Source organism: Falco cherrug, chromosome 11, assembly GCF_023634085.1.
Source record: "Falco cherrug isolate bFalChe1 chromosome 11, bFalChe1.pri, whole genome shotgun sequence".
NCBI lineage: Eukaryota > Metazoa > Chordata > Aves > Falconiformes > Falconidae > Falco > Falco cherrug.
Window position 1 is genome coordinate 4,884,511 of NC_073707.1, and position 20,076 is coordinate 4,904,586.

Below are 20,076 nucleotides of genomic sequence, written 5' to 3' on the forward strand. Positions count from 1 at the left end.
AGTTGCCCTGTTAGTAATCAGCTGCTCCATTTGCATACAGCAAGGGGAAATTGTCAGGTTTGAGCTTGTGCTCAAGCAGAGCATTAATATTTTATTACTTACTAATTACTGTGTATTCTTTCAGCGCTATCCAACTGACAAGGCATACTTCATAGCAAAGGAGATTCTTGCTACAGAACGGACGTATTTAAAGGACCTGGAAGTGATTACAGTGGTATGGGCTTTTAACTTCCTTTAATGCTTTTCCTTTTCTTGGCAGATTTGTAATTGTTAATGTAGAAAAACTTGGAATTTCTTCCAGGAAGCAGAAGAAGGAAGTCCTATGATAAAGCATAATCCATGATCCATGTAGCTGTTACCTTCCTTCTTACGTAGGCCCTCATGTGGGAGGGCACATACATTCTCTGGACTTCTGTCAGTAGCTCCAACAGCTACATCACATGTCATTTTGATGTCTGAAGCAAACTTTTGCTCTGAAAATTGTGGACTGGTACAACCTAAAACTTTTTTTACATTCAGCTTCAATGATAGTCACTGCTTATAATCCAGTCATCATCTCTGCAGTAGTTCTTGGGAGGCTTTTATCTTTGTGCCTTCAGATCGTGAGAGCAGATGGCAATTACAAAGGATCCGTCCATCTGTAGGAGTTTGAGGAGTTTTGTCTTATTGCTTCTTTTTCTTTCCCCTTCTTTCAGCCAGAGTAGTCAAGAGCGAGTTGTTGTTTGGAGGACAGCTTGAGTTTCCAGCTCTTTTTCTTTAAGAGCTTTTTGTTCATTTACTCCAGGTTTAAACACTGTGACTGTTGTGTTTCTATAAGATATTGTTTTAATTTCATCAAAGAGAACTTTGAGTCCCTTAATGCCATAAGTCTTCAGTGGAGGTATTCTCTGCAAGCTCAGTGAGCACCATCTCACTCAAATTCCTCCTACAGGCTTCCCAGAACTTCTTCTAAAGATGGGGGAACGTCTAGCACCTCAGAGGATTTTTATAACATTCACATCCCTGCCAGAAAGTGGGGAACAGAAAGCCATACAAAAGTGCAGTATGTGACACGTGAAGGTGTCTCCAGCCACTGAATAACTTGCACAGGGCTCCAGGTTTTATGAAAGAGCAGTTGTATCTGCACTGAAGTGAAAGCAGTGGTGTAACATCAGCTGTGGCAGCCGCTTGGTAACTGACGGTGATTTAGAGCAGTTACCAACCATCTCATCGTTGCGTTAAGAAATGTGCTTGTGCCCAGAACCAATGATAAGCCTCACATTTGTAACGTTTGGCAAGGAAAAAAATTTCATCTTTCCCAGATATTTCTTCTTCCTTCCTGCTGTTGCCCTGTGCACACACTTTCTCCTCCCCCATCACTGCAGGAGCAGAAATTTTTATGCTAATGATTGATTTCTTAGAGACATTTATCATCATTTATGATTTTTCTGGCAGTGGTTTCGCAGCGCAGTCATCAAGGAGAACGCTATGCCAGAGGGCCTGATGACATTACTTTTCTCTAACATAGACCCAATTTATGAGTTTCATCGAGGCTTTCTGAAAGAGATTGAGCAAAGGCTGTCGCTCTGGTAAGTGTCCGGTATTGCATCTCTAGCCTTAGGAAAGAGAAGGAACACAAGGTCAAAAAGATGATGTGTGTGTTTCTCAACAACTTTAAATGCTATTATTTAATGAATTTTATTTATTAATCTCCAATTAATGAATCTCCAGGTGAAAACCTAGGAAACACTTCTTTGTAATTAAGGTCAGAGTTAAGTTCTTGCAGCACAATTTATATTGCAGAGTATGTTTTTAGTCTTCTAACCTTTTTATTACTTTCTCCTGACCTGAGGTGTGATGTAATAGCATATAATTACCATTCAAAAGGAGGTGTTTAACATAAATGGAAGTATGAACAAAACCAAATTCATAAATTCAGGTGGGATCACGTTATGAAATTTATTCAGAAGTGTGAGATGTTAAAGTCCTAAACGGATTCTCACATGAATTCATTTCTGTTCCTCTCTCAGTTGTCTAAGCATGGCTTTATGGTCTTGTATGCAGCTTCCATACTTAGCGTACCAAGTTTTCAACCCAAACAGTGAAATGGGAATGTCAGGTGGCTAAAAATGGATAGAGGAGGCCTTAACGTTAGTACTGCTTCACTTAATTTTCCTAAAGCTGTCCTTAAAATACATAGATGCCTGGGAAGTGTTTCTTAAAGATTACGTCTTGAAGTATAAGGGGAAGGTGGGGGGAGCAAATTGAGATTTCTTTCTCTCCCATGTACCGCGCCTTCTTATTTCATCTCCTTACGTGTGTTGCAGGGAAGGAAAAACCAATGCTCATGTGAAAGGAGATTATCAGCGCATTGGAGATGTCATGCTCAGGAATATGCGTACTCTAAAGGTAGATACAGGATTAAAATAGTGGAATGTCAGGATTGTTGAGTCATTTTTTCCTTTTTCCAGGGATGAGAGTTCAAGGTTTAGTATTTCTGCTAAACTTGAAGTGATTTGCAAACAATTATTGTTGATAAATAAATTAAAAAGAAAACATAATAAAATGTTTACAGCAAAGCTTTATACCACTGTTGCTTATTTAACCAGCTACATTTACCTTGAGAAAAGGTTGTTTGTTTATTGGTTATTCATCAGAAGACAAAGAGAAATCTAATTAGCTTCACAGTTTCTCCTGTATTTGCACAACTCAGAGCTCTCCCCTATAGACACTGTTTTATAAGGTTGATTAATTCCAAAATATAAATGTTTTTTAATTGCTGAGTAGTTTCTTCTGAAATGAAGTCACCTGTATTTGGAGTAGAGCACCTTCATGGGACAGTTACGCTTGTGCTGTAGTAGTGGAGTAATTATTCTGTTAAAACCAGTGACTTGAATGGGAGTGCAGAAGCATGTGGCTGCTATTCTGACTCGCAGTGCTCTCTGCATTTGATATTCCCAGCAGGCATAGGCATAGTGCTGCACAAACACTTATTTTGACCCTGACTGGGAGCTGCCTGGCAGTTTCTTTAACAGATGAGATGAGACAGCGCTCTCAGGCAGAAGTGACCTGTCTTATGTGCACAAAATCTGAGACACGCAGTAATCCCCAGAAGCATGGGAAGCACTCTGAAGTTGCGTGCTAATCTCCATTTTGCTCCTAGGTAGCTATGAAATACAAAGTCAGTAATCGACAAGAATAATCTTAGAATGGCCAAGTGTTAATGGGTGGTGCTGCTGGCTGCTCCCATCGGAGGCCCATGGAAGCACAGCTGCAGTGAATTGTGAACAGAGGACAACCAAACAAATATTTTTATTTTTAATACTGTTTTCTTTTTTTTTTCCACACGAAGCCATTGTTAGTGCTCTTTTTGTCAGCATTTATGATGGCATATGCAGTCTTGGCTGGTATAATCATGGTCAGAAACAAAAGTTTTTTCTTACTCGCTGTGAAATCTATTAAAAATGGTTTTCCTTTGATCCAAGTAATTTTTTTTGTACGACTCAATAGGAGTTTACCAGTTATCTGCAGAAGCATGATGAGGTCTTGACTGAACTGGAGAAAGCAACTAAGCGCCTAAAGAAGCTAGAAACGGTATATAAGGATTTTGAGCTGCAGAAGGTTTGCTACCTGCCCCTCAACACGTTCCTGCTCAAACCAATCCAGAGACTGATGCACTACAAGTTGATCCTGGCGAGACTTTGCAAGCACTACACAGCAGAGCACCGGGACTTTGCAGATTGCCGGAGTGAGCAAGCACTCAGCTGTATATGTGCTAGGCAGAAACCCCTTCCCATGTACAAAGTTTTGCCTGTACCCTGGGGGGGGACAAGTGATACATCTACAAATTCAGTGTAAACACTTTTTCTCCATTTAGGACCTCTCTGACTCTTGCCTGCAGCTCTGTGAAATAGACAGCAACTTTGATTTAGATTGCTGAAAACACAGCTGTTTGGTGAATACTGCAATTTAAATATCCTGAATAAAACCCAGAATATACCAAGTAAAACAGCAGAAAACAGGCAAGAAGCAGATTAATAAAAAAAAAAACACTTCAGCTTGCATTTTAAAATTAACTTTGTTTATCTTTAAAGTTTTCAGTACCGGGTTTCACTACTCTCCTGCTGTGCTCTAGAGCGGGACTCCAAAGCTTTTTGCAATAGATAGAAAATTGCCTTAACTGCCTGTTTGGAAAACCACAAAAGATAACTTAGATGTGGACTGTTCTCTTTACATAGAGGGAATGCTTTTTCTGGCATTCCAGAAAGTGTTTTTCTCATGGTAATTTTGATGGTTCTTTGTGTTTCAACCAAAGCTGGAAATTAGTCCTTTTCTTGTCCCCTTTTTTAGCAGGGAAAAAAGTAGGAGTTTTAGAAACTTTGTTTCATCTGTAAGTAAAAAATGTGACAAAACCCAATTGCTTTGTAGTGTCAAAAGCTTGCGCAGTAAATTCCATTTGTTTATAAAGTAATCTTTGGCAGAAATAGTTGGATTTCCTTTTTTAATTTACTTTTGGCTACACGGTAAATACTTCTTATATGCACAAAATCTGAGACACACAGTAATCTCCAGAAGCGTGGGAAGCACTCTGAAGTTGCGTGCTAGTCTCCGTTTTGCTCCTAGGTAGCTATGAAATACACTTGAAGTTGGCAGTTGGGCTGGATGATCATTGTAGGTCCCTTCCAGCGGAAGTATTTTGTCCTATTCTAAATCTGGGATTCAATTTTCCATGGATAAAATTGGCGGCCTGGGTTTGTCTGCTCTGTTCTGACCCCTCGCTGCCGTTTCCCTTACAGATGCGCTGAAGGAAGTCACAGAAATGACATCTCAGCTGCAGCAGAGTCTCATCCGCCTGGAGAATTTCCAGAAGCTGACAGAGCTGCAGCATGACTTGATTGGTATAGACAATCTTACAGCGCCTGATAGGGTAAGTACCTTTGCTTAGTTTTTAGGATGTTCATTGTTTTTATTGCCGAAGAAGTGCCTTTGAACCATGTATTTGCCATCAATGCCTCTCTTGTTTTACAGAACAGCTGTAAAGACTTTGTGTAGTTGTCTTCATAGCAGGTCCCATGGAGGTCTTGGTGATGTCCTAGGGAATACATAAAAAATGCTTCTGCTTAGATTGTGGCTGCAGTTTCATGTTTCCAGTACAACAGATACTGGGTACGCTGGGGTACGGTGCTCTGTGTTTGAGTGGGAAGTGGTGTCATGTACTTGATGGGAAATCCACTGCCAGGTCTCCTTGTGTCTGTCTGATGCAGCCTCTGTGGACTGAGCCTGCATGGAGAACGTTGCGATGGCGAGAACCACATCCTTGGGCGGAACTGGTATCAGTGACTCTGTTTTTCCAGGAGTTTTATTTAGTTCCTCCTTGGTTTTTTGTTTTTGTTTTTGATAGATGTACTGAGCATTAATACAGGAGCATCACGTATGCTTTTGGGATGCTATGGCAACCACTGCGGTGGGATGTAAGTGTAACAGGTGAACTGCTGGTGTCCAACAGGAACTCTTGCTCCTTTTCCTTCTCTTGCTTCATTGATTTAAATGCTGGCTGCATCAAGGAGCTGATTCATGTACAAAACAAAAGGAGAGGTGTCATCTGGCGTTTAACAAATTGTTGGTGATTATTGCTGGGAACCAATCAGCATCTCTGTACTCTGGGACGAAAAAAACCCACATTAAAACTCTCTGTTTGGGAAAGGTCAAGCTTTGTCTAACTTCTTATTTTCCACTGCAGGAGTTTATCCGGGAAGGCTGCTTGTACAAGCTCACTAAGAAGGGTTTACAGCAGCGGATGTTCTTTCTGGTGGGTGTTGCTTCTGTTTTTTCATAAATCCAAAGTCTTCAAGGTAAAGCTGTTGTGAAAGTGTGTCTTCATGCGCTTGTGATGAAAATCAGCAATCCTAACTGAAAATTCACTCTGAGGGATTTTTTGAGAGAGCGTAACTGTGACAGTTCGGCTTATATCTGTAATGGCACATAGCTTTTAAATAGAATTTTAGAACTTAATTGCCTTTGCTGTAAGTAAATGAACAAGTGGTTTTAAGGAAAGTGACTTTCCTCAGACTGATTGAGCAGTTGTGTTTTTTTATGCGTCTACAGTGGCCTTTAAGCAACAGATTTTTAAAAATATGTCAAAAAATACTTGCCTGCTGTCTTTAGAATATTGATTGTATTCTTCCTGTCTCTTTTAGTTCTCGGATATGTTACTCTACACAAGCAAAGGGGTTACAGGGACAAATCAGTTCAAAATTCATGGACATCTTCCACTGCATGGCATGTTGGTAAGTGGTTTCAAGTTGCATCATGGCATTAAGGAAAGGATTTTGCCTTAAGACAGGTTGAGGCATTCCTTCAGGGCACAGGGACCAAAGCTGCCACCTGTCTCCAGGCCAGTGACATCAGCCTGTGGTGCTGCTGGCGGTGAGCTGGACCTTCGTGTGCCCCAGCCTGCGTATCACAGACTTGTCTGCAGGCGATAAGCTTGTTCCTTCCATGGCATTAGCAAAACAGCTGGAGTGCACCCTTTTGACTGTTCATTTTCATGCAGCTGTGAGAGGCTAATGTGGAAATAGGGGTTTGTCCTGGCATTTTTCCCCTGTGCACACACCTAGGCGTATAATCAGTCCTCCTGCCTCCCCACCCCCCTATTCTAATGGGAGTGTTCTTTCTGTGTTTGATTTGCAGCTGATAGTGCTCGACCCACCGGTAAGTAATAAGCTGAATCCTGCTCAGAACCCTCCTTTTCTTGCCGTGTTGGATGTGGTGCTGTGCTGCTAGAGATGCGGCAGTAGAAATGCACAATATAGATTTTCACATAGAGCCAAAATAGACTCGAAGTAGGTGGTATTCAAAAAAAGAGTAGCTGTACTGCACTTACTGCAGCTGGGTTGTAATCCTATTTGCCTCAAATTTCTATCAGCCAAGGAGGACAATTTCGGTGTTTTTCAGTCACTTGAGTAGTGATGAGAAAAAACTATTTCTTTTTCTGCAGGTGGAGGAGAGTGAGAATGAATGGGCTGTCCCACACTGCTTCACCATCTATTCAGCACAAAAAACCATAGTGGTGGCAGCAAGGTAACATTTATTTTCCTCAGTTGCCTGAAGGTTTGACGGAGACCTTCTTCAAAGGGTCACTGTTCAGTTGTTTGGGGCAGACCCGAGCGGGCGTTTCACGCATCCTCTGGAAAGCATGCCTTCAAAATGAACACAGGGCACTTCACAACTCCTTTATCAGTGTTGTGTTCTGGGAAGGAGTAGTTTATTCTGCTGAACGGTGTGTTATTAAACACACAGGAGCAGCAATAACGTCGACATTTTATTGTTTTCTGGTTAGTTGAATTGCTAGTGTCTTCCTTTAAACAACTGCTATAAAGCAGGACACAAAATGTGTCCTATCTAAGTGTGCAAATATTTCAGACACCCCAAAAAGAATTAAAATCCAGAACATGCAAATGCATGTAAGGAAGGGAGCGTTCCTGTGTGGATTTCATGAAGGAAGCTGGAAAGGGAGGAGAAGAATTAAAGGCTGACTTGGAGAGAAAACCAATCCCTTTTCAGCGTAACTTGTCCCCATGCAGCCAGTTTGGCTTTTTTTACTTTATATCTGAAATATACTTAGGATATCTACTACACCTGCTCTCTTGGGATCAGCTTTAGGAGGTTTTGTCCCTCTGCAGGTCCTTTAAAAAGCAGCTGGAGCTGCGAGGAATGCAGGATGGGAGCACTAAATCTCAACCTTAAATTTGTAGGGTTTTTTTACTGCTTGGTAACCTGTTATTGAAAAACAGTCATTACCAAATATTTATCAGTCGGGTATGTAGTGGTGCAGCAGCCAGTACTTTTGGTATGCAGATGTATTCAGCAGGCAAATTTTTTTTTTAATTCCAGCCTAACATCTGAAAATGTTGGTTATTTTTAAGATAAACTGTTTCTCAGCAGCTGCGAATCAGAAAGCGCTTGAAAGTTCACAAATTTGGAAAAAAAAATACAATTTTTACCTTGTCATAACTTAGAAATAGCTCAAAGGTGGTTGTTTTTCTTATGTTACATCTCCCTACCTGTAAAAAAAAAAAACAAACCAACAAATTGCTGCTGGGCTTAGACAGTGTGTGGAATTTTCAGTCTGAATTAAAAACTTTCAGAAAAAAAGAGATGGTTACTAAAAAAAAGTCTCACAGACCCTCTGAAGTAAACACAAGAGCCTGTGACTGTATATAGCAGTTCATACAATTGCGCACACCGGGTATGTAGCCAGGGGTAAAAAAGAAATGCTGTGGCTATGTCTAAAGGAAAACCTTTCGCTGTTGCATACTGATAAGATACAGATACACGTTTATGAGCTGCAAAGCTCTTTCCCTGTAATCATTGTGCGAGCCATGTGATTGGAAACCAGGTGGAGTGAAAGAAGTCCTCATCTTCCTACACTGTTTTACTGATTTGAGATGTAAGGTAAATCCTATATCCCTTCTAAAGGATGTGCTGTCTGTCAGGTTGCCTTTTATCCTTTGAAAAAATTGTTTCCAGTATGGTCATACCACCCATCTCCAAAATGCTTTTTGGAGTGAAGACATGATTTCATGTTTGAAATAACCTATCAGTTCTGAAGCTTTCTGTATGAAGAATAGTGATGGCCTCGACCACATGATTCCTCTTCTGAGTCTTATAGCTCCAGAGGGAAATACTCTGTGGCACTCTTTGCTGTAAAGCCCAAATTTTTGATGGTTATTTTAGTCTTGTTTTCAAGGCTTGAAAATAGAGGTGAAGGCTGTATGAGGTCAGCTTCTTATCTGACTTTGGAGGAATTTTTATTTTTATTTAGTGGAAAGGGACTGCTCCTTGTATTGGCCAGTGACTTGTACACCGTCACGTCTCCAGGTTGGGGTGGTCTCTTGGTTGCACTGTTTGTCTTGCAGTACCCGCCTGGAGATGGGGAAGTGGATGGAAGACCTAAACATGGCAATTGAAATGGCCAAGAAATCTACTGAGAAATCTGACATGCTTCTGGAGAACTCAGTATGCAATCGCTCCAACAGTAAGTGGTGTTTCCTGCCTCCTTGAAAAGCATCAGTTGTCACGTCCTTCTAATTTTTCTGTTGTGAATTTGATGACATAAATGGAGTATTTTTATAACTTATATGATAATAGGCAGTTAATTGTGGTTTTGTGTTGATTTAATCAAAAGAAACATGCTTGTCTTCGTAGACTTCCTAGACTGACATTCCTGGTAGCTTTAAAGACTGCAGAGATGTTCCGGTTGCAGAATTGCTAATTTTGTAAGGTTCTTACTTGTCTCTTACATAGATTTTTCTCAACTTAACCATGTAGTGTATTTTCATGTCCAGAAATGCAGTGTCTTTGGAGATCAGCTTTTATAGCCCAGCATTCCTGTGCCTGTCTCTGGTGGTGTTACGGATGTGCTGAAACATGTAGTATCCCTTCTTGGACCACTTCTTCCTGTTCCTCACTGAGAATCAACTGAAGATGAAGTGTGGGGATTTTTGTTTATTTGTGTGTTTTACACAGTACTGAGTCAGCTGCCCCAAGCAGAGCTGAGTAATGAAAGCCAGAATGATCTGCTCAGAGTGGCCCTTGAGGAGCTGTACAAACAATTCAAGTTGGCGTATTTTAAAACTGGACCATTGCAAGAAAAAACGGTTTTTCTCAGGAATCCCTGCTTCTCTTGCTCTTTGTATTGCACAGTTTTCTTAAACCACTGCCAAATTCTCCTCCCCCAGGATCCTCTGATGAGGTCTCTCTAGAACAGGAGTCCGAAGATGACATACACTCTTCTCGTAGCTCCTTGGACAGGCAGAGCCACCACCGTGCCAACACAACCATGCACGTGTGCTGGTACCGCAACACAAGCGTCTCCATGACTGACCACAGTGTGGCTGTTGAGGTACCCGCAGGGCGCAGCGCTCATCTCACTCTGTCTGTCCTGGCTCGCTCGGCCGCCACTCGTCCTCCACTCCATCTCCCGTTTTGCCTTGGCAACGTCTGCGTCCGTGGGAGAGCGTGGGCCATTAAAAGGCTGCTGCGCGTTTGCCCCGCTCTGTGCATGTCTGCGTGTCTGCACACACACGCTCTGCTCTCCTTGCAGAGGGCTTTGCTCTGGCAAAGGCACTGAAGGAGGGAAATTTTAGAGCAAACCCGGGATATCCTAGGGCTACGGCATTCCTTTGGGTTTCATTAGCCTTGCTGGAGGGTAAGTTACCTGCCCGTGGTATTTTCCTTTAGAGACTCTGACTCTGCTATGAGCGAGGCCTGGTTAGCTGCTGTATTGTACCCAGAATTAAGAAGAGTGCTTCAAGTTCAGTGGGAATACAGCGTCTCTGCCCTTCCCTCACTGGCAGGGGTGAGCAGCAAGCATTAGAAAGTGCCATTTTACGGCATTGTGTCGTGTTGTGGTGGACGTAGACGCACTGTGTGAGCTGCCATTACCTTGGGTCTTTCCACTCAGCGTGGCTGGAGGCAGCACTGGTAACTGGTAGCACGTTTTGGTACTGAATCCTGCAGATTTCAAGACAGATGTCTGTTCAGCACTCCTTACACAGAATGCTGCTTGTGCCAGTGCTACGTTTTCACTTTAAGTGGCAGTTTGGCAAGGTCAGTTGGGTAGGTCACCCTCCTGGAGGCTGGCGTGCTTGGAAGACTTCCAGAAGTGGGAAGGACGCTAAAAACCGTGAAGAGAAAAAGTAGATCGCTAACTAGACAAAGAGCAATGAGGCAGGGTGCTGCATCCATTTGTACCTCCCTGCTTTCCCTGCCCTGCGGTTAAGGCACTTTTTGTTTAATGGAAGGAGTTACAATTGGGGCACTGAAGCTCTGAGGTTCTCGTGATGTGGAGACGGTATCAGTCAGCTCAGTAAAGGACATCCTATAGCTGTGGCCTTGCCTTAGGATCCAGAAGTTGGGCACTTTAGCTGGCAAAGAAAGTATTTTCTATTGGAGGGGACAAGCCTTCCTTTCCCAGCTGATAACCTTGTGAAAGGCACAATCTCGCTGTTCTGTACCCAGATAATGAGACCACCCCTGATACAGGCTCTGGGATTAAACGTGTGAGTTCTTGCAGCTCCCTCTCGCTTTGTTCTGTTCCATGGACTAATGCCATCATTTTTTTTCCACAATCCATGTTCTTTTAACAGACGCCTTTCTTGCATCACTTCTCTTATCCTAATGTTCTGTTTTTATCTTTCTCTCCCCCTTTTCTCTGCTTAGTTTTCTGCTCTCTTGCTGTTTCTCCAGAGCTTCCTCCTCGCTATTTGCTGGGCCAGGCCCAACGGCCCAACACAATCACCCATGTTTGTTGGTACCGGAACCAGAGCCTATCCCTGTCTGATTACCTGTGCATGATTCAGGTAAAAATGCCTCTCAAGTTCTGAGCTGGTGGGGAGGAGCCGTGGGATGCCAAGGAAAATGTACTGCTGCTCTCTTCGTAACTGCTCAGCGAGCCACGTGCGCTGCGTCAGGATGCCCCAGCCAGCGGCAGCGTTTAGCGTTGCCTTGTTGACACGGGATTTCCTCCTGTTTATGTTTCCTGAAACAGTTCTCTACATAAATCTGCTGTCTTTTTCTCTAACTAAAAAACTCATTTGCCCATCATTCCATGCTGTAGGTTTCCTTATCCTCCTGCGAAGGCGCTGGGTGACTGTGATTCCCAAGGCCTGGGAATGTTCAACTTCCCTGCAGCCCAGCTGCCGTGCTGAGCTTGGCTTTGCGTAGCTGCCACATGTAGCTTGTCCACAACTCCGGCACTCTCCGTTTCTTCTTCTGCTTTATTTTCTTTTTCACACAGTGTGTTCTGCTTGATGTTTCTCTGCGTGTGGATAAGGGTGGCTAAAGGGATGGGCACCCTTGTGGCTGTCCCTGTTCCCCTGACCTAGGCTGCAAAGGAGAGCGGTTGCTGGAGGGACAAGTCGATGCAGCACCCTCCTCTGTGCTGCCAGACACCACACTGAGATGCAGCAAGCACTTAAACCTTAAGGGGAACTTGCTATTAGTGGAGAGGAATCGCTAATTTGTTCATAAGACGACAGTCGTGAATTAGTGAACTGAAGCTACAAAGTCACTCAGTCACCATGTGAAAGGTCCGGGAAACCTTTTCCAACAGGGGAGCAGGCGCAGGGGCGGTTACAGCAGGCAGCTTCCAGCTTTTTATCTGCGGCAGCTGTTGTCTTTTCCTGAAGGTTGTTTTCCTGTGGTTTCATGGTAGTTTTCATTCTGTGCTAGAACCAGCTCTCTGGATACTTGCTGAGGAAGTTCAAGAACAGCAATGGCTGGCAGAAACTGTGGGTTGTCTTCACCAACTTCTGCTTGTTCTTCTACAAAACGCACCAGGTGAGCAAGTGTAGCTGAGGGGACCGTGTCCGGGGTGTCGGGGGGAAGCTGGAGGTCCCCGGGTTTCTGCTCCAGGTGCAGCTCACTGCTGTTTGAAGGAGGGTAACAAGTGGAAGAGGAGGTAGTTTGTAATGAGGCCGGTTGCTGTAAGGCCATGGGCCCTTCTTGCAGAATTTAATCAGGATTTCCAAGTCTGTTGATGGTACTGACTTTCTGTGAGCGAGGGGGAAAACGTCTCCTCACGCAGTGACTTACGGAGGTGAGGGAATTGGCAGCCTCTGGTCAGTCTCTGTCCTGCTCCTCGCTGGGCTTCAGGAGGGTTAAGCAGGCATCGGGGGTTTCTCTGCCTGTGGTGCATTCAGCGCCTGCTTGGTAACGCACTGTGCTGCAGTGGAACCTGTGCCTTTGCATCTTACTAAGCCAATAAACTTTTTTTTTTTTTACTCGGGCATCTTGCCTTGAGGGCGCATTTCTTTTGGGAGGGATATTTTAGCTCCCGTGTTGGATCTGGGGGTCTCTCTGGAGTTCCAGAGACAGGGTGCAGAGCGGGAAGCGGGGAGCCCGGGAGGCAGCGACGGGCAGGGGAATAGCAGCAAGTGAATAATAATTTATATATTTATATATAAAATAATAATAAAGCAGTGAAAGGAGTGGGGGGAAGGTTTCATTATCAGCTGTTGGAGGCCTTGCAAAAGATAAAGGCTGCTCCTCCTCTGTTCTCTCCTAAACAAAAATGCAACAACCGTACCTGTACAGTACAAAAGTGCGAGTGCGCAGTGGGACGGGTTGTGCTGGAGGGGATGCCTTGCACTAAGGGCTGGGCTGTTGGGCTCTTCCAGGATGATTATCCCTTGGCCAGTCTCCCGCTGCTTGGCTACGCAGTCAGCTCCCCTGTGGAGGCAGACGGTATTCAGAAGGATTATGTCTTCAAGCTGCAGTTCAAGTCCCATGTGTATTTCTTCAGGGCTGAGAGCAAATACACCTTTGAGAGGTAATTTTCTGTTTTCTTTGTCTGTCTTGGTATATAACATGCAGTTAACTCCCTGGTTGATCATCCAGAGCCCTGTCTTTCCTCCTGACTACCTCCTAGTCCTTACAGCACATTCTCAGTAATAAAAAGTTCCTTTCCTCTTCCTACCGATGACATGTGGGGATCCCTTCTCTGCCAGCACCGTCCTCATGGTAGGACGTAGCTGGTGGTTACTCCTGCAGCTGCTGTAGGCTGTGCTGTGTCTCAGGAGTCGGGGTCTCCCTGGGAGCTGGGGAGCAGTGTGGGCAGAAGGGCTGTGAGGCGCTCAGCCCCACTAGTCTTGGGAGCCAGATTTCTAGGTTAATGAGAGTTCTGGGAAGAATACTGCCCCCCTGCCCTGACCTCTGGGAGCAGGAGTTATAACACAAGGCTGAGAGCAACATGTGCAGTGCTGCTTTTCACTTTACTGCTTTCGCAATAATTATTTTTAGCAGCGTTGGTAGGGCCTTCCACACATGGTCCAGTGAACCATGTTTAAAATGCATCATCTAGAAGACTCTGCTGTTACTTTAGGTTTTGAAAACCCTCACTTTGTGTTCTGCTATGCAGGGCAGTATTGGCTGTTTTGGAGTGTGGTTTTATTGAGAAGGTGTCACGTACTTCCCCCTTCCTTGGGAGAGTATCGCACACTTGTGAGCAACATACCTGTCAGCTACCCGAGACAGCAGAGCTGTGCTTTTTAATCCACTGGTCTCATGTAGTGATTTCAAGGAAAAAATGTCTAATTCACAATGGATATTCATCTTCCTTTTTTCACTGTTGCTTTACTTTCTTCCATATGAGCAAGTCTGTTACATAATGTATTGTAAGAAAAGCAATCCGTTGACTAGGGAAAATTTTTGTCAGCCTGTCCTTCTTGGTAAATGCTTTCTGTATACTTACCAGAGAAGACAGCGTGCTTTCACAAGAGCTCTCTGAGCCCAGAGTGCTGTTACCTGGACAGGCAGCCACACTCTGCAGTGTATTTTGCCACATCCCAAGCTGTTCGTTTGAAGAGTTATTTTCCTAAAAGAACTGTAAAAGAAAGGTAGAAAATAGAAGTTTTATGAGGTTTGGTGAAAGGGGTACAGCTCGTAACCAAAGGGCCAGATTGTGCATCTGTGAGTGAGAGGCTGAGCATTTCTCGTGTCCTTTCTTGCCAGGTGGATGGAGGTGATCAAGAGAGCCACCAGCTCTCCAGCCAGGTCGAGCCTGCTGATGCCAAAGGATGAGAAGGACAGTCACACAGACTGAAGCAGGGCAGAGCTGGATCTCTGCTGTAAACATCAACAAAAGAGGCAGACGGAAACAGGAGTGTCTGGAGTTGATAGAGCAAAGAACTGGGAGGCTCATTTCCACCCAGTATGGAAAGTGGGATTGAGGGAGTTGCAGATGGGGATCACATCCATTCCCAATGGTATGGAAGTGCAGGTCTGTTCCAGTTGAACCTACTTAGCGAGAACCTAACAACCGCAGAGCGCCGGTGTGCACGCATTGTGGAAGGTTTATTGTTCCAGTACCTGTACAGTAACACCCTTGCCTGCCCTGAAGGCAAATTCCACCTTCGTTTTGCATTTTGACTGGCTGGTCAGCATACATGGGAAAAAAAACAGCAGCCGTCAGTGGTGCAACTGGCTGGCAGCTGCTGGTGCCAGGGTTTACTGGCTCCCAGAAGTTCCCTTCCCCTGATGCTGCGCACGGCTGGCTGTACAGCTGTGGTCTTGCTGCTGTTAACATCACCCCGCTGGCAGTCGTCTCGGACTAACAGGGAATCCACCGATACATTGGCTTAAACACAGTTCATTTTGAACAGAAACTGCAGCTCTCGTAGAGCAAGCAACTCTGCTCTTTGGAAGCCGCCCCAGCAGCAGTTTTCCAGGGGAAGCAGGAGGACTGAACCTCTGCGAAGCTGTTCCAGTGTGGTGTGGGTCGGTACAGGTAGGGCGCGTGGGTTTTTCCGCTGAACTCTGCTGTGGCGCATGCTGAGAGGGTTAATCGCTCGTCTCCTATTACAGCTCCCGAGTTTCTTTATCCTGTAGCAGGCATTACCTAAGGCATGGGATGGCAAACACTCTGATGTGGGTGACCTTTTCAAGGCGTTTAAGCAACGCAGAACAAGCTTCTCTGAAAGTCACTGTTGCTTGTGCTTGTCATGCAAAAACTTCTGAAAATCCCTGTTCTTACCTTTTACATTTGGGGTGGGATCCATCTTCCATTTCTCATGAAGGTGTAAAAGTCACTGGATTCCAGATGGAGCATTAGTGTCTGTGGACTGTATTAAATCACTATATTAAATCTGAAATGTTTGCAGTTTGTTCTGTTTTTGTAAAGCTGTCTCCTTTGGTTGCCTCCATGGAAGGACTGAAATAAGCTAAGTGCCACAAAATGCTGTCGGACGAGGCTTTGATTGGCTCTAGGGACTCTGCATTTATACTAGATAGAAAAGTATTTGTGTACTAGAAGAAGGAACAATGAAGTGGTGTAGTGAAAGATCAAGGAAGGTGTTGCGTGTTGTGAGGATGAAGGAGTGCGAAGTGGGAAGTACAGAGGCCAGCTTGTGCATTCTCCAAGGCTGTTTCAGGTTATGGTCCAAAACACGTGCAGGATGAGGGCGACGGGGAGGGGGTTCCAGAAGGATTTTCCAGACTGCTCACTTGGCATTTGCATTGTGGAGAAAGACAAGTGACTGCAGATCCAGCCTTCGCTACCACTGTTAACTGACCATTGTCCCATCTAAGTTAATGTATTTAATTTATTAGTGTATTCATATTTTTTAAGTAACTACTGTAGGTGTATACATGTGAATTGACTAGTTATGTTATAACACAGCTGAATATGACTGTTGAAAGTAAATAGCATCTTTGTATAAAACTCTTCTCAGCCTCTTATTTCTGAGTCTACCATCCCTGTCACTGGCCACGCTCGTGGGAAGATGGGCATCGCTGCACAGAAGCATTGCTTTTCCTTGGACGGAGAGAAGAGGTTTCGCACTGTTGATTAATGAGTCTTTGCATTCAGTAGTTTTCCTGGATGATATCGACTATTCCTTTGTCATGGTCGCACACTGGAGGCTCTCAGCAGGAGCCTTCCTCTCTCACAAGAACTCTCCCGTGCAGTTGCTGCCCTTTGTTGGTCTTGGCAGGGAGGCTCTGCAGGAGCAAGCTGCAGAGGCGGGGAGCAGGGTGTCTGTCAGCAGCTGGGGATCTTGGCACTTAACTCCAACCTTTATTTGCACTCACCGGCTGTAGCAGGGCTTTCTAGTGCCATTTGAAAATAATCGAAATATTTTTATAGTGTTCAAGTAGTTCTTCAAGACTGGTTCTTGGCTGCTGCAGCATCAAGCTCTGCTCCATCCACAGCAGAGATCCAGCACCACGTCAGTGAAGTGGAGGGGGTGGTGGAGCCACCTTTGAGGAGCCTGAGTGCCACCGGGCTTGGGGAGCAAGGGGCAGGGACTGACAAACACCACCTGAAATTCAGCAAGGATAAATGCAGAGTCATGCAGGGGGGACAAAGTACCCATCCTCTGCAGCACATGCTGGGGACTGTGCGGGCTTGGGGCCGAGGCCCTGGGGTCCCCAAAAGCAAGGTGTGGTTGTTGAAGGGCAGTGCCTGTGCTCTTGCGTGCACATTACGGAAGCTAGGCCTGGCCGACTGCCAGAAGAGGAGGACAGGAGAGCAGGAGAAACGTGTTTCTGCAAGCGCTGTGTGAGAGGGTGCAGTGTTTTCTGCCTAAGGGGGAAATAGCCTGGTATTTGGCCCTGGTGGCTTTATTTTTTTAACTGTTTGACAGAGATACTTGTTTAACATCAGCTACACTTTGCCTTAGTTACCTCCACAAATCAGCTGTCGGTCTCTGTAGCAACACGTGTTAAAGATCAGACTGACACGTATCGGGTATTAACGGGAGGCGGAAGGAACTGTTCGAGCCAGCCTCGCCCACACCCGGTGGTGCGGAGGCTGGGGTTTTGTGCTCCTTTGCAGGCCTTCCACACCCCAACCCCCCAGCTTATTTTTCTGTCTTTTATCATTGGCAACACTGCTTTTGCCTGTAACACAAGGAAACAACTTCTGACATTTAAAAAAATGATCAAAGAACACAATGGAAAGACACATCCCAGTGGTGTGAGTACATGACTGGTAGGTACATGGCTAATCCACGGTTTGAACATCTATGCCCTGCTTATCCTCCTGCCACCGATGTGTACCGGAAGAGTAGTTAAAACTCCTGTTACAGGGGAGATGCAGAGAGCAACAGTTCTTCCTTAAGATTTTTGAGAAGTTGAGAGTGGATGATCCTTTAGTTGCTTCAGTAGTCCCTGTCTTGAGGATGGTTGCGCTGTCACAGTGACTGAGGTGCCATCCCTGCAACAGGAGCCTCGGGTACCAGCTGGCAGAAACAGAGCAGGACAGCAGGCAGCAGAAGTCCCTTCTTGGCTGGAGAATACAAATCTCAAATGTCTCTGCAGTTAAAATGCAAGGGCGCAGGCTGTGAAAGTCAGAAACTTCACTATTCCTGGCAAAACTGCTTACCTCCCACCTTGGTGAGCTTTCCAAATGATGAGAATTTCAGTGGCATATCAGTTCTTCTGTGAAATACTATGTAGTGGTTTTACTTTATCAGAACTCTGCAGGAGTGTTTGTTTTTCTCTTTGCTACCGTCACTAGCAGTTTCCTTAACAAGAGCACTAGGAAAGAACAGAGTGCAACTGGTTCTTCCTCCTAAGTTTCTTGCTAGCAAGATCTACGTTAAGGGAGAGAGGAACTCATGGAGTCCATGGTCTCATTCCATTTCAAAAAAGCTTCATATCATAGAATCATGGAATGGTTTGGGTTGGAAGGGACCTTAATGATCACCTAGTTCTGCCCCTCTGCCACAGGCACCTTCCAGCAGCCCAGGCTGCTCCCAGCCCCGTCCAGCCTGGCCCTGGGCGCTGCCAGGGATGGGGCACCCACAGCTGCTCGGGGCAGCCTGTGCCGGCGCCTCGCCGCCCTCTCAGCAAAGAATTTCTTCCTAATAGCTACGCTGAATCTCCCCTCTTTCAGCTTCAAACTGCTCCCCCTTGTCCTGTCATTGCGTGTCCCTCCCAGCTTTCTTGCAGGCCCCTTTAGGTACTGGATGGCTGCCAGCACGTCTGCCCCAGCCTCCTCTTCGCCAGGCTGAACAGCCCCAGCTCTCCCAGCCTGTCTCCGCAGGAGAGGTGCTCCAGGCTCCTCATCCCCTCCACAGCCTCTGGCCCTGCTCTAACAGGTCCGTGCCCTTCCTGTGCTGGGGGCCCCAGGGCTGGACGCAGCGCTGCAGGGGGGTCTCACCGGAGCGGAGCAGAGGGGGAGAATCGCCGGCCACGCTGCTGAGGATGCAGCCCAGGGCACGGCTGGCTTTCGGGGATGCAAATGCACACGGCTGGGTGATGCTGAGCTGCTTGTCCACCAGCACCCCCAGCCCTTCTCAGGGCTGCTCCCAACCCATTCTCCACCCAGCCTGTATTTGTGTTTGGGATTGCCCCGACCCCTGTGCAGGACCTTGCACTTGGCCTTGTTGGACTCCATGAGGTTCAGACGGGCCCACCTCTCCAGCCTGTCAACGTCCCCATGGATGGCGTCCCTTCCCTCCCGTGCAATGACCACACAAGACAGCTTGGTGTCATCCACAACCTTGCTGAGGGCGCGCTCTTTCTGGTAAACGCTACTGGTCTTCCCTGCTGCCCGCAGGACTGGCTGGCTGCCCTTCGTTCAGTGTAACAGAGCCCTGCGTCATGGCCTAAGAAAAAAGAACAAGTTTTTGCAGTAGTTCCTACCAAGTGTTTAATGCAACACAGTGGAGCTGTTCTGGTGCCTCCTCCCTTATTGTCCCCTGGTTACCAGAATCACTCCCGTTACACCAGCTACGTCCCCTCCCTCTTTCTTTTCACCCACATGCAACACTAGCTGCACCCACCTGCCTAGCTCTGCCAGCCTCATCACCTTCCGGCTTGTCCCCACAGGGAACTTCCCCACCTCAGATGACATGGGTGGCACCATCCCCACTGTCCTGGTGCCAGTCTGTTGAGCAGCAGCAAGTGCAAGCACATGGCATTTAACAAGATTCCCAAAAAAGCACAGCCAGGAGTACATTTGTCAGTCTCTCTTTTTGGCTCCAAGGAGAAAATAGCTGAGACAGCACTGCACAGCGTCTCTGCAGTTAAAATGCAAGAGCGCAGGCTCTGGAAGTCAGAAACTTCACTGTTCCTGAACTGTAACCTTCACCTCTACGCCTTCTGCTAAGGGAAGGACAATCATACACAAGGTTTTAAATATGCTTGAAGCGGAGTCTCCAGAGTGTTTATGCTGTAATGGAGACACGTGCTCACAGCGTGGCTGAGGCCTTGGGAGCTCAGCTGGTCCAAGCCCCTTGCTTAAGCAGGGCTGCTTGCCCAGGGCTGTGCCCGGACCCCTCCCTATTATCTCCGAGGCTGGAGACCACCACAACCTCTCTGGGCAGCCCGTGCCACTGCTCAGTGACCCTCACAGCTGCAAAGGGAGAAGGACGAAGGCAGAGATAGCCCGTTGACAGCTTTTACAGCCGAACCCAAGTCTAAATACTGCCGAGCAATAAACAGACTCCAACAAAACCTGCAATGAAGCCTTCTCCAGGGCCCAGCTGGACTTTTGCAGTGTGCTTCCCTTAACCCCAGTGCTGATCAGCAGGAAGGACCAATGTAACATGCCGTTTGCTGCATTCACTCTGCACACAGAAAGCACTTAAA

General features: G+C 45.9%; 1 protein-coding gene across 11 annotated transcripts in view; it reads left to right on the top strand.

Moving 5' to 3' along the window:
* The window catches only part of FARP2 (FERM, ARH/RhoGEF and pleckstrin domain protein 2), an 81,329-nt gene extending 65,686 nt beyond the window's left edge, over window positions 1-15,643 (top strand). For 3 of the 11 annotated variants that reach the window (XM_055723170.1, XM_055723169.1, XM_055723171.1), the window contains exons 15-28: window positions 125-214; window positions 1,435-1,568; window positions 2,307-2,388; window positions 3,490-3,727; window positions 4,776-4,906; window positions 5,720-5,788; window positions 6,177-6,266; window positions 6,670-6,690; window positions 6,977-7,059; window positions 8,898-9,016; window positions 9,720-9,883; window positions 12,214-12,321; window positions 13,161-13,312; window positions 14,494-15,643. In XM_055723170.1, coding sequence (XP_055579145.1) covers window positions 125-214; window positions 1,435-1,568; window positions 2,307-2,388; window positions 3,490-3,727; window positions 4,776-4,906; window positions 5,720-5,788; window positions 6,177-6,266; window positions 6,670-6,690; window positions 6,977-7,059; window positions 8,898-9,016; window positions 9,720-9,883; window positions 12,214-12,321; window positions 13,161-13,312; window positions 14,494-14,584 — 1,572 coding nt within the window. In that variant the 3' untranslated portion in view covers window positions 14,585-15,643. Of the gene's footprint in view, window positions 1-124; window positions 215-1,434; window positions 1,569-2,306; window positions 2,389-3,489; window positions 3,728-4,775; window positions 4,907-5,380; window positions 5,661-5,719; window positions 5,789-6,176; window positions 6,267-6,669; window positions 6,691-6,976; window positions 7,060-8,897; window positions 9,017-9,719; window positions 9,884-11,202; window positions 11,343-12,213; window positions 12,322-13,160; window positions 13,313-14,493 lie in introns of those variants that run through there. The other 8 variants (XM_055723172.1, XM_055723174.1, XM_055723173.1 and 5 more) reach the window with 7 other exon arrangements.
* The last annotated feature ends 4,433 nt before the right edge of the window (window positions 15,644-20,076 follow it).